At 32.0% G+C, this 14198-nt stretch overlaps 1 protein-coding gene across 2 annotated transcripts; it reads left to right on the forward strand.

Annotated features, from left to right (window-relative positions):
* Window positions 1-9636: 9636 nt before the first annotated feature.
* Window positions 9637-14198, forward strand: LOC110686978 (probable protein phosphatase 2C 39). Of its 2 annotated transcripts, XM_021863609.1 has the most exons (6): window positions 9637-9793; window positions 9999-10073; window positions 12594-12848; window positions 13127-13403; window positions 13587-13741; window positions 13892-14198. In XM_021863609.1, exons 2-6 carry the CDS (start codon window positions 10059-10061, stop codon window positions 14027-14029), a joined length of 840 nt encoding a protein of 279 aa, XP_021719301.1. In that variant the 5' UTR covers window positions 9637-9793; window positions 9999-10058; the 3' UTR covers window positions 14030-14198. The 2 variants fall into 2 exon arrangements, with proteins under 2 accessions (XP_021719301.1, XP_021719300.1); XM_021863608.1 differs by lacking the exon at window positions 9999-10073 and having other exon boundaries at window positions 9650-9793.

The following is a 14198-nucleotide window of genomic DNA, read 5'->3' on the forward strand; positions in this document are numbered from 1 at the left end:
CGTAATACGCTCGAGATACTGCCTCATTAAAAACCTTACCAGGAAAACCCAATATGGGACAAAACCATGGTCAAGGGAAAAGGGTGCAGCGCGTATTTTCTCCCCCTGATAAATACATAACTTGAGATTTTCTAGTGTCGCATCAATGAATCTAGTATAGTTGAGTATCTTCTCACATGGCGCAGAAAAGTATCATTTTTTGATCTTCGATCCTCCTAAATCTTCACATTTTCACACGAACAAGTGAGTCTTCATATCACCATACTTTTGATAATAAGACACGTGTTTGTCCACATTTCATTTGAAATCTTTGTTTAAATTTGCCTTATCCATTATACTATATGCCTTCTTTTGGATGCCATGAATAATAGAAATTGATGATCATTATTTGATCAAACATTTCTTAATAATTACTACGTATATGGCAACACATGCTAATATTAATGTTGTTCTTCAATCTTGTATGAATTAATAATATAACACATGTAATTATGTACGCTAATCATGGTTCTTCTGGACCATGAGAAAACATTCTCGCGCATAAGTATTCCATTGATATTATTTAGATGTTTCATGATTGACATGATAGCTCTCTTGTAAATACAAATAGTAAATCTTACTAACTCTCATATGCTCAAACTTTAGGTTGAGATGTCAATAATGTAGTCACATAGACTTTTCAAGAGTTTGATAATAATTGCAATATTCAAGACATAAAAATTTGTAGGGTTGGGCATTTAATACGTCGTATATAAGTTCTTCAGGAATTCCTTTTACATGATTCATAACATGTTATTAAATAAGTGTCATCAATAATTTCATTACAATTATAAGCCCATTGGAATAAAAATATCTCTTTCTAATTTTTCATCAAAGTTGTAAATATTTCTTACTATACTTTGAATGAACATTCACATACACCACAGCCATTGTAAGAAATTAATCCATGCAATATGAGATATATAAAACATGATAACATATTAAACAAATTATACAATGAGTTATGCATCTAACTTCCTACATATGCAATAAACCATTAACCTATGACTCACACGCACATGAATATAAGACTCAAAATGATGCAAGACACTGTACAGTGTGGATTTAAAAATCCATATTTCATTGGACTTTGGGTCCATGATAAACTTATGATCATTATCATTATGTCGACATCAAAATGTACATATATTTCAGATGCCTTACTTATTAGTCCATTCCATTATGCATATGCATATTATTCATCGGTTCCATTATGTACCGTTATCATAAAATTCCTTTAACTTACATTCCGCATGCTATTTTACTATGATATCTGAATACATTTCTCATTGGTACCATCATAACTTTTCTTACATCATAGACCATCTATTATAATAATTCAGATATCTATACCACTTTAAGGGTATTTAATACACTATGGTATTTATATACTATTACACTATTAGTGTCAACTGCGGCACTATCTTGCCAAATATCATATCTATTAGACATATCTTTATTTTGGAACCGATCATATACAACCTACACTTCAGGTGTAGTGATTAGTGATTCAAGTACAATTGGCAAGATTTTATCTCAATATATACACATAATTAATATGACCAAAATGTCTCTTCAACGCTATGCAACATGAGTCATAACTGAATACAAATCAAATCATAAATGTGCAACATATCTTGATAATATATATACAAAAGTTGGCATATATATAACTTTTCAAACTACCATTATAGGGATTATAAATATTCTTTATTTATTTTTTTTATTTTCCCAACTTTTGGTATTTCTTCTCCGATCCCCCTAAGTTGGTAAAATATCTCTTTTATAGGGGCATCTAATTCTATGCCAACTTAGTATTTGCATCAAAATTAATTTCATTGGGAGGATCACAATCAAAATTTATCTCATCTGGAGAACAATTTCGATGAAGAATAATTATTCATTAACTTTATATTTCATGTGTATTTATTATTAAATTTTCAATAATATTTTCTCTTCTGGAGATCAATGTCAATGGAGATACATATGTTGTCATATAATAGCCCCAATCAAAAGAATTGTTATACAAGCATAAATCACTTGCTTGTAATTCTAGTAGGTGATGATCTTCTGGATCTTTAAAGACTTAAATAGTGTATTTGGTGAGCTTCTGATCACTTGATAGTTAACAATAATATAAAAGTTATTTTGGTGAACTTCTGGTCAACCATTACTTCTTTATAAAAAATCAAAACATATTAAATCTTGAAATTTTCATCAATACAAATTATTATAACTCACAATCCAAATATAACTCAATCTCCATGTTACGTCTTGCTATTCAATTCATTTTATATATTTAAAGCGTCAGCACATTATCAAATGAAACTTCAAGTTTACATTACGGGTAATTATTATTAAACTCGGATGACCTAATTTAATTATCACATCAATCACTTCTCTAAATTTTAACTCTAGTCAGTTTTCAACACTAGTGATCACTTTATTAAACTTACTATATGCATGGCCGTGAATGTGATGTGATATTAGAACACCAACATGTGTTTCTTTTTACAATTGGCAAGACAATCAATTAATATTTTATCCAACAATTACTCATACTCTACTAGAGTTTAAACTATAAACTTGATACATGTTAATTTTGTTGGATATTTCATACTCTTCTAGAGTCTTTTATATAATCATGAAACATGTGAACTTTACTAAACGTGATTTCTTATAGAAATGTAATGATATTTACCACTTCCTCAAATTTGTCATTGTCAATAGTGACTCCTTTTCTTTTCAAAGATACTTAATTATCTTAAGAACCTATTGATTTATCACGCTTCAAGCATGCTATAGGTTCATCAACAATTGATGTTGTACTCTTAGGAAATCAATTTTAAATTTGAGCATTTACAACTAGTATATGATAAATGTCATTTGTTTATATCCATCTTCAGGATGGTATCATTTCAAAATATTTAATTAACATGTGGCCACTTCTATTAAGTAAATCGTTGATATTTAAGTTATTGTATGTATCAAACTGACCATCAATATATTTTACTATTTATATGCAAGGATTACATACAATCTCCCCCTAATCCTTGCATATGGGGGTGTGGAATGAATAAATCCAACAACCTTTAAAATCCTTGCAACTTTTAAGCCATAAATTCTTTTGGCAATGTCATGTATCAAGTAACGTGTTCCTTTTAGCAAAAGCATGCTTATATAAAATTATACTTATAGAACACTTATCATGTTCCTTATGCCCAATTACATTCATCTTAAAAAAAACAAAACCTCTTATATTTATGCGCATAATAAAACGTTGATTATGTATATTTTCTCACACTGCCATGTTTAATTACTTGAACTCATAACACACTTTTTGCTATATATTTAATTAATTAAGGAACTTCAATTCCATACATCATTTTCAATTTAATTTCATTCCAATAATCCAATTTTCAAGTAGGCACATAATACAGTAATTGAATCTAATCACACATCAATCAACATAATATATATACATAGTATGATTCATAATATTATCAACTTATAAGGATATTAGTATATGATCATGATACCAAGTTAATATTATCAACATAATATAAATTTTGAGACGAATATGCATGCCATTATAGAGAATTAGCCTGTAAGTTAATAGTAGTACACTACTTTATTGTCTTACTTATATCATAGGGAAGTTGATATCCATGATATAGTCATTATCGTTAGCCTATCACAATACAGACTATAGTTTAAATTCACTGTTCAAATAAAAACTAGCATGATTTGTGATCAACAATAACTATTCATGTAATCATTAAAATATAACATCATGCTTTTATACGTAAATTCACTAATTGTACAACTAATATCACAATCACCAGATAATTGAATTAGTCATTTAAAAATTAGTATACAAACTTTAATTAAATTTATCCTCTTCAAGTAGCTAAATATGAAGTATATTTCTGCAATATATGTACCTCATACCAAGAAAAATGAAAAGCTAAGATTGTATATAATATGCTTCAAATTGCTAGCAATCATTAAATATAATCAAATAATAGTTCATTCCGATGACATCAAGGGCCTCAAATTCAAGTTTTTTCAGGTTCGACATAAATTACTATAAAAGAGAATATTATAAATTCTAGTAAGGTAATAAAATTATAGTCATACAGAATCATAACATAACCATAATAATCAATTTAATAATGAATTCAAAAAAGATAAGTATCTTTGTTAATACATAGTATTAATTTAACTCAATGAAAAAAAAGCTTAATCCTAAATATAATTGTTGGAATAGGGAGTAGCAGAGCAAAGTATAATATAGTAGAAGAAGAATAATGCTTCATGTTTAATTAAGTTAACCTCGGTGCCTTATAGAGGCCAATATCACAAAACAAACAAAGCTAAAATTAAGCTAACTAAATGCTTAATAATAGGAGCATGACTTCACCAACAAAGAAAAGAAAAATGCTTAAAAGAAATAAATCCACTAACATTTATCTTATTGCTGACTCATACAAGAAGCTCGCAACTAATTCAGAAACCTAAGGAACTAATTAGTCCACTAACCAACGCCTATTGAAGCATATTACTCAATAATAATGTATGTTATTCATATCCTAAAAAAAAAAAAAAAAAACTTCGCACATACTCTATAGCAGTGATTAAGGATTGATATTTAGATTAACAAATTCTATAGCAGTATTGACGGAATGGGTTCTAAACATAAATATCAAATAATAGACAACATAATAAATTCACAAAGAATAAATCACAAAATAGAGATCATAATATAATAATATTCATTAATAGATGTAATTCAAACACCTAATTTATTTAATTGTGCGAAACTCAACCAAGTGTAAACAAATTAGCGCTTGCCAAAACATGATAATCATGTAAATAATTTCAGTATGGCCAAAGAAAAACAGAACAGATGCAAAAGGTTGATGTAGAGTATAAATAAAAGTAGAACAAAAACTAAATGAAAGACTTTGAAATAACCCATATAAAGAACCTAATGGTATGAAGTATTGTAGAAAAATCACATGCATGATCACAAGCATATATACTCTGTATTATTGATTGATATGGTAAACTGTAGAACAATTTCACGAAAATGCATTCACAAAAATAAATAAATAAATAAATCAACCGATCCCACGCACACAATTAACAAGTCAAGCCACAATATATAATCACCTAATGATGAAACACCTTGACCCAAAACAATCATATATGATCTGTAATATATTACGTGATCGTTGCTTATATTTCATTAGAAAAATTAAAAGAAACACTAACCTTAATGATGCTAATTTTATTTGCTCAATCAGGTAGGGCTGGTGCTGATAACGTGTTATAAAATAGGGAGAAATATCAAAGAGATTGATAGAGAATATATCAGTGTATTTCTATTCCATATAATGGGGTATATATATATATATATATATATATATATATATATATATATATATATATATATATATAATTTAATTAGGGTTTTCTTAGATAAAAAATATATACTCTAGTTCTATCTAGAATATTTTAAAATGATACAAGGAGTATAATGGGCATCCACACAATATTTCATAATACAACCCATTTAATGGCACTTATTGAAGGCATGGTGAATATTAATTTTTTATTAAAAATTTGCAACATTTCAATATCGTGGTGGAATTCGTGACCGTTTTGGTGGTTGAGGTGGAGAGAGTTGGTAGGTTTTGGAACCTAGGCCACTACCCGTGATGCGTACATATCCAACCTCCGCACCCACACAAAGTAGATATAAATTTAAATCCTCGCTTACTCCACCACATAAGTGGATATTTACTACATATTCATTACCCACGTACGATGTTAAATATGCCTTGAATTGGGTATTTTTGTTCGTGATCAACGTGGCTAGCAGGGCGAATAACGGAAGATTTATAATATGAAGAAATAGAAACTACTCATTGGTGCGCTTGACAAGGCGGGTTCGACCGGGTGGACAAGAACACGAGCATGAATCTAATTGGTCCGATAGAAGGCTTAGCATATTTTATGGAAATTAAAGTTTCTTTTAATCAGTTTTCTGATCTCCACATGATAGCTATTTGAGATATGCTTGGGGAGTACATACTATAGAGTTTTCGTGTGTTATAAAAGAACCCTTTAGATGATTAATTAAAGAAGGTTATTAGTTAGATCCGCACCTAAAAGAGACATTAAGAATAAAGACTCCTTGTATTATTCTCTCGTTTTTTCTCATTTATAGTAAAGAAGCTCTCGAATTCCCCACCTGTAGATGTAAGTCTAATTTGACTTAACCATTTAAATCTTTGTGTTCTTTATTGATCCTCTTTATTGTTTTTCTCATTCTTATTTTTCATTGACTTGTTCCGCATTGATCAAACACAATAACATTACCTGATTTCCTAACACACAGTACATATGTATATCCTATTATTTGCCTACTTTTCGATTGGAACTTTTTATTTACAAAAACTAAAAACTTAAATTAACACAAACTTTTAAAAAAATCGGGTGTACAAAAATTAATGTACATCCATTTTAGAGATAGTCTAAAGTGATAAAAAGTTACCCCTGAAATGAATAAAAGTTACCCCCAATATGCATAAAAGTAATCCAATATAAATAAAAATTATCTACGCTTTATTAATAAAGAATCACATTTCAAATGACTGAAAATCAATTATTAGTGATTAAATGTAATTAAATTACCTTTATACTTTTCTTGTTGTCAATTTATATAAAAATTGTATTATGTTTAAAGTTACCCATAAAAGACAAGAAATTACTCTAAAATTAGCTAAATACTACTCGATTTACACTAATATTAGTGTAAAGCGGGTGTATACAAAAGTTTTTCAAAATTTAATAGTTGTTAATACAAAGTGATAACGATCAAGTAGACAAGTAGTTATCAAGTTTAGGTGCAGTGAGTGGATAAACAATTAAAAAAAAAAAACCTACACTTATCTCCCTCTCTCCACTCTCCTAAACTCTAGCTTTTATTATCAATTTTAAAGGGACTTTCGTCGGATATCACTAGTGGAAAAACCCTAATCTTTTTTTTTTTTTTTTTTTTTTTTGTTTTTTGTTTCTTAGGGTAAAATAATGTCTCCCGCAAAAGAAATAGTTATCTCCTTTGAAAGACAAGGGTTTTTTTCAAACTCCTTCAAAAGACAAGATTTTATATGCGTTTGATATGGTCTCCCGTTGTGTGGGGCTGGGATTGATTATTGCTCGGATTCGGGTTACAACATCATCACAAGAATTTTCTTTCTCACAAATTATGAAGTGACGACGGATCCACTCGAAAGTTTTATGAGAAAACAAATCGAGAATATGCCGTGCATTTGGATTCTTAGCCCTTTCCGGGTTAATTCTTGTTTGAATTTGTTAAATATATTACATTATCGTGAATTGTCGATTGTAGATATCGTATGAGTTTAACTAATAAAATATAGGGTCATTTAGAAAGCGGATTTTTCACCAAATACCACCGAGTTAATGCGTAATTCACCATATACCACACAAAATTTTCTAATTCACCATATACCACTGAGTTAATGTATATTAACACAGAATGCCCTTTTTGTTAACTGTCGTTAGTTTGCCGTTAACGCCGTTAGTAATTAAGGTTAATTATGCCACGTGGCTGTCACATATTGGCTCTTATTAATATTATTTAATTAATTAGTTAAATAAAGAATTAAAAAAAAACAGCCACCACCTCCTCACTCCACCAACCCCGACACCCCCTTCCCCCACCAGCCCAGCTCCCCCTCCCTGCCGGCGGCCTTGCCCAGCCTCCTCCCTCGCCGGCGGCCTTGCCTAGCCTCCTCCCTCGCCGGCCTTCCAGAGCTCCCCCTACCCCTGCCATCTCCCCTTCCCGTCCTCCTCCTAAACCACCAACGTCTCCCAGCCAACCATCACCCTATCCTAACATCCCCTGCTTGCACGAAATATGACTAGAACCCCCAGCCACCACCCTATCCCGCCCCCACCCACGCCGGCGCCCAGCCTTTCTCTCGCCAGCGCGTCGGCCTCCCTCTCCCCCTGAACCGACAACACTCAAAATCTGCAACCATACAACAACATCAATTCGACTTATCAGCATTTTTTTCGAACAAATTCGCTTCTAATTCGACCTTCTCTCTCTTCGTCAAGATTTGATGGGTGGTTTCTTTGCCGTCGATATTCCAATTGGGATTTGCAAGAGGGAAATTGAGGATTTTTTTAGGGTTAGAGAGATCGGGAATCGGGGAAGGGGAGTCCGGCGAGGAAATCGGGAATTGGGTTACAGGTGGGGGATGATTTTCGGGGAAGGGGAGTAGGAGTGGGATGATCGCCGGCGTAGGGGGAAGGGGTCGAGAATGTCGCCGGCGGGGGGAAGGGGCCAGGGGAGGGCAGTCGCCGGCCATCTGGGAAGTGGCTGGGATCGCAATTGTTGCCGCCAGGGGTGGCGGTGGCTTGTATTGGTGGTGTTTAATTTTTATTTATTTTTTAAAATATTTTATCTAAATTTAATTAATTAAATAAATAATATTAATTAGAACCAATTACAAGCTGCCACGTGGCACAATTAACGTTAATGACTAACTGAGTTAACGGAAATGGCATGTTGTGACATTTATGTTAAACTCAGTGTTATATGGTGAATTAGAAAATTTTGTGTGGTATATGGTGAATTACGCATTAACCCAGTGGTATTTGGTGAAAAATCCGTTTAGAAAGTCTAGGTGGGTGGATATTTGGATTAAACGTATAAGGGACAAGTACCGTATGTTTTAAAATCCAGTACTTACTTATTACTTACTCACTCCATTTTTAAATACTTGCTCCAATTCTCATAACCTATAACGCAGAGTTTTAGGAAAAATTGGAGATAGTAATAAAATATAGAGGTTCCTGTCAACAATAAAATATAGAGATAGTAGGGTATAGGAAGAACAAAAAATTATAAAAAACAAAAGTATTTGAGAGAATTGGAGGATGGAGAATATGAAATTAATAAAATATAATTTATATTCGGTTCACTAGGTGAAATAAATGAATTAAATATTATAAAAAATTTCAAATAAAGAAATAGAATAAGTATGTAAAAAAAACCGAAAATGGAAAATAAAACAAGTATTTAAAAACGAAAGGAGTATGATGAGTTCAAATTTAGATTTCATATCCGCCTACTATTTACCAAATTTATACTCATACACAGAGGTGTCAAAGCACGCCTGATCCGAAACCGATCCGAAAATATCTTATTCAGATTTGGACTCCCGTGAACATAATAATTTAGATAACTTAACGTTAAAAATTGACCCGACTATATCAAATCCGATCCGATCATCCGAATTGACACCCTATGCGGTCATATTTCTTCAAGCCAATGGTTTTCCTTTAAAGTTAAAACCAACATGGTTTTCCTTTTTAAACCATTGTATGGAATAAATTCATCAATCAATTAATTAATTAACAATACGAATCCAATCCAAGAATAGTATTATAACAATAATAAAATGCATAACTAAGAAAATGACAAGTATCCACTAAAAATAAATAAAATATATAGTTATGATTCGTGTCACACGTAGAAGAAGTAAGAAGCCCATTTGTCAATGAATCACCCACTCTTGACTAGCTGACTTTACATGTAATTTCCCTATTTTTGTTCGTTCCTATCTCTTCGCCTATTCTTGGTTCTTGTGCTTCTTAATATCAACATTTTCTAACCATGACTAATGGTAAAGAACTTCTTATCAAAGTTAAGGTATGCTTTCTTTCTTATTATTTCCCACCACATTTTTATTAATTTTTTTTACTCAATTTAGATTTTATTTTTAGTAGTAAGACATATTTTATATGCTAATTTTGCTTGTTATGTGTTATTTCTTGCACTTTTTCTAAATTATAAAATTATGGGTTATTATAGATGTATGTATATATTGATTATTTGCCATTTTTTTCCTATAAAGTTTAGGAACTTGTACAAGTTTGGAAAAATGTTTTAGCTAAGCTAGGTGGGGACTTTCATCATGGATAGTTTTCAGGTGACAATTTTTTTTTTTTTTAATTTCATCATTTGTCATGATTTCTTGGTTTTGATTCATGCCTTTTTTTGATTAATTTCTAATATGAAGTAATAAAAAATTATTGGAATTATTTTGTCGACCATTTTAATCTTTGCTTTAAGTATATGTTTTTTGTAATTTAGTGACTTGCTTCATGTTAGAATGATCGTTTGTGTCATTCCCAAAAAGAAAAGAAAATGCTAAATGTAGAGTGCTAATTGGACCTGACTATGATTGGTAATCAAGTTTTTTTTTTTTTGATCGGATTTGAGTTGGGTCAATTTGGTTCGAAGTTTTATTTTATTTAATGATGAATCTTTCACTTTGGATTTAGTTTTAGGACCGACCTGGGTCAGTTAAGGTGGGCTCATATTCGAGTCTATCATAAAATACCTTAAAATAATCGATACGTTGTTTAAGACACATATTTTTTCCCCTCCAAAAAAAAAAAAAAAAAAAAAAATCTATATCTAGGATCGGATTACTTTTGATTAATTATGGACTGGAAAAAATTCTATATTTAGGATCGGATTACTTTTGATTAATTATGGACTGGATCATGAAATTCTAAGACAAATTTGAACTAAATTATCGATTGCGGCTCAATTAGGAGAACTAAGCCTATGTTAATTAGGTTTGAACTATGAGAAAAGGATAAAATACAAAATTAAGATTAGGTACTAACTTAAGTTAATTAGGTTTGTACCATGAAAATTTGATAGTAATTTACTCATCTTGTACCTACAAAGTATTAAGTAGTAACCAAATCCAAATTCTCTTTCTCTGTTTGTGGTTATCATTTGTATCAAGAAGTTCCTTAGTGTCTGGATGTCATAATTAAAGGTTACTGATAACATATTATCTCTTGAAAAGTATCCATATTCCATTATGTCATGTAAAAGATTAGGCAGCCAAAAATCTTATGGATAATTGACCAATTCGTTTAGTTATTTAAGTATTGGAGGGGTGAAGGACCTTCCATAATGCAACTTCACTGAAGCATATATCGAGATTGACCCTGTGGAATAGACAACTTATCTTGGAAATAGACAGGCATTCTAAATTCAATTGATACAATGACCAGTGAAAAGATCAGAAATAGAATCAACAATGGACAACTTGGATAACATAAGATCAATGTTTATTAGTAGATTTGTGAACATTAAACTTACTGCCTATGAAATTTGGTACAAGCACTGCCAAAAAGATGTGATCACACTATAAAACAGATTGATATGAGACCACACATGAGTCTCAGACACCGGAGACAATCGCATGGTCCTGGACTATTGCGTGGCACCCTTCCCTAGCAATAGGTTATTGTATATCTTTTGAGTGACTACTACTTGTGGCGAGGGGAGAAAGCAATGGTTTGGAACCAAGTTTAGTCAATGTAGACACATATTGCATGAATCTAAGCAAGGAATAAGCATCCATTTTTTCCCTTTATTATGCCACCATTAATCCCTTTTCATCACAGCAACAATCATAGTGTTACCAGGACACAGTGGCCATTGTATTGTAAATTTATGATGTTATCTCCAAAATACGCGTACTACATGTAAATTCAATGGCACGAAGTTCAATAACACCAGACATCTTCATAGCCAACACACAGGGTCAAGTTAGAAATTCTACACATTCAAATGACACTCTCATAGTAGTCTCATGTTCAGATTACGCATTCAAGAATGAATATAGATAGATGATAGTAGATTAGAAGTATAGATATCAAACAGACTACACCTCTTAAGTTACAGCCAATTAGTTTATGGATAAAACCACATTTGGATTAATACGTCGTCTACATTGCCTATAAGCACTAGCATAGTGTAGTTCCATTGAGTTGTATCCGATTCAATTATAAACTAGGAAAAAGGTGTCACAGCTCTTAGTGTGCTCATAGCATAGTTCAATTATCGGTTACCTAGACACGTGCTATGACTTAAACATCATTACTAAGATTAAAAGGGAGATGAAAAACTACAGATTTGAAGGGGGAAATGGATCAAGAATCTAAGATCAGAGTGAAATTTACAATAGTAAGTTCATTGGAATCTACGCTACGTACCAAATCTACGCTACCAAAATTTTGCATTGCATTTTATACTAGTTGCACTCTAATTTGACCATATTTGGTGATATAAAATAAATTAACAAAAAAAAAAAAAAAAAAAAAAAAAAAAAAAAAAAAAAAAAATTATGTAAGATCTTATTAGATTCATATCATACTTTAAAACATCAACTTAATGGGAAGAGTAACGTTAAAAGTGTTGCATCTAAAATAAATAGAGGAAGTATATATGTACCACTTGTTCGTCAATTAAGTTGATCGGATCTTCTAACCGTATTGTATTATTTATTAATTTGATAGTAACATGAACCAATAAAAAAAAAATATTTGCTGCCTTTATTTTTCGACTGTTCTGTTTCATGTAAAGAAGTATTTAATATAGATCATGAAACAAAACCCTGATATTATACTTGTCCTTGTTGCAGGAAAAGGTTGGACTAGGTTCCACTGAATCTTCTGCGGAAACTGGGAGAGGGAAGAGTAAGATATCGAAGCATGTAACACATGGCTATCATACAGCCAAGGGGAAATCAGCTCATCCTATGGAGGATTATGTTTTCGCTGAATTTAAGCAGGTGGAAGATAATGAGCTTGGTCTGTTCGCTATATTTGATGGTCATGTGAGCCAAGATGTTCCTGATTATTTGAGATCTCATTTGTTTAACAACATATTGAAAGAGGTACTAAATGTTTGTTTGTATGGCTCAATAATATTCCGTTTACTGATGTTTTATGTCACGGTTATACTTCGGATTTATGCTAGAATAGTATTAGGCTTAATGAGCCATATTGATCTGTTGTGTATGCTAGGTATTCTTGAATATATTATGCTTGAAGGATATGAATTCATGTTATCTAGGTTAGACGGTTAGAACAGTTTATTGTTTGTGCTCAGCGCTTACTACTTCTTGGTACTGACTATATTTGTTTCAATTCTTTTTCCACATGACGTAAACAGCCTAATTTTTGGACTGAGACTGAGAATGCTGTAAGGAAAGCATATCGCATAACTGATAGTAAGATTTTGGAGAAATCTGCAGACTTGGGAAAAGGCGGTTCTACTGCTGTTACTGCCATTCTAATCAATTGTCAGAAGCTAGTGGTGGCGAACCTTGGGGACTCTAGGGCAGTCATTAGCCGGAATGGAAAGGCAAAGCAGCTATCTGTCGACCATGAACCAGATAGCGAAAGGAAAGATATTGAGGACAGGGGTGGTTTTGTCACCAAGTTCCCCGGTATGTCATTATATGTTGCATTTCTATTGTTCTAAGCATAGGTTGATCTATCACAAAGGTCCTCTTAGATGTTTATTCTACCTGTTGTTTAAGTTATTAATTGTTACAGTAAGAACATATTGTAAATTTGTTATCATGTGCTTATGTCTTGTTTAACGTAAACCATATATATGATTGCTTCAGGGGATGTGGCACGTGTTGATGGGCAACTTGCAGTGGCAAGAGCATTTGGTGACAAGACCATGAAAGACCATCTAAGCTCAGATCCACATATTACGGTTGAGATGATAGATGAAGATACAGACTTCGTACTCTTGGCTAGCGATGGAATTTGGCATGTTAGTCCTCGAGCTCTATTTCTAGTTCATATTATCCTCTTCAGTCCATACAATACTAGGCCATCTTTTCTTCTTTATTTCTTGGATAGGAATACGATTGTTAGGTTCATAATATTTTGGATTTACACTGATGTTTCTAATGATTTGTAGGTAATGAACAACCAAGAAGCAGTGGACTGCATTAAGAATGTGAAAGATGCTCGAGAAGCTGCAAAGGCTTTGATCGAGGAAGCTCTGCACAGGAAAAGCACCGATGACATTTCTGTAGTAGTAGTGAAATTCCAATGAACTTTTTCGACATTGTAAGTGTGAAAACTCACATTTGCTAAATGAATTGGATGGTTAATTTCTTGCCTGTTTTGTATTTTCTTGTTAGTTGATCAAAAGCTGTAAACATTAGTGATGTTTTGGAGCTTCTGTTTATGAACAATCACAACCCTCTTTTTGTTTTGCAATG

Source organism: Chenopodium quinoa, unplaced genomic scaffold, assembly GCF_001683475.1.
Source record: "Chenopodium quinoa cultivar QQ74 unplaced genomic scaffold, ASM168347v1, whole genome shotgun sequence".
NCBI lineage: Eukaryota > Viridiplantae > Streptophyta > Magnoliopsida > Caryophyllales > Amaranthaceae > Chenopodium > Chenopodium quinoa.

Bases quoted from the DNA above. Each gene is read 5' to 3' on its own strand.
- LOC110686978 (XM_021863608.1), top strand. From the start codon at position 9,758: ATGACTAATGGTAAAGAACTTCTTATCAAAGTTAAG. The intron at 9,794-12,593 runs GTATGCTTTCTT...TCCTTGTTGCAG, and splicing joins AACTTCTTATCAAAGTTAAG to GAAAAGGTTGGACTAGGTTC. The intron at 13,742-13,891 runs GTTAGTCCTCGA...AATGATTTGTAG, and splicing joins CTAGCGATGGAATTTGGCAT to GTAATGAACAACCAAGAAGC.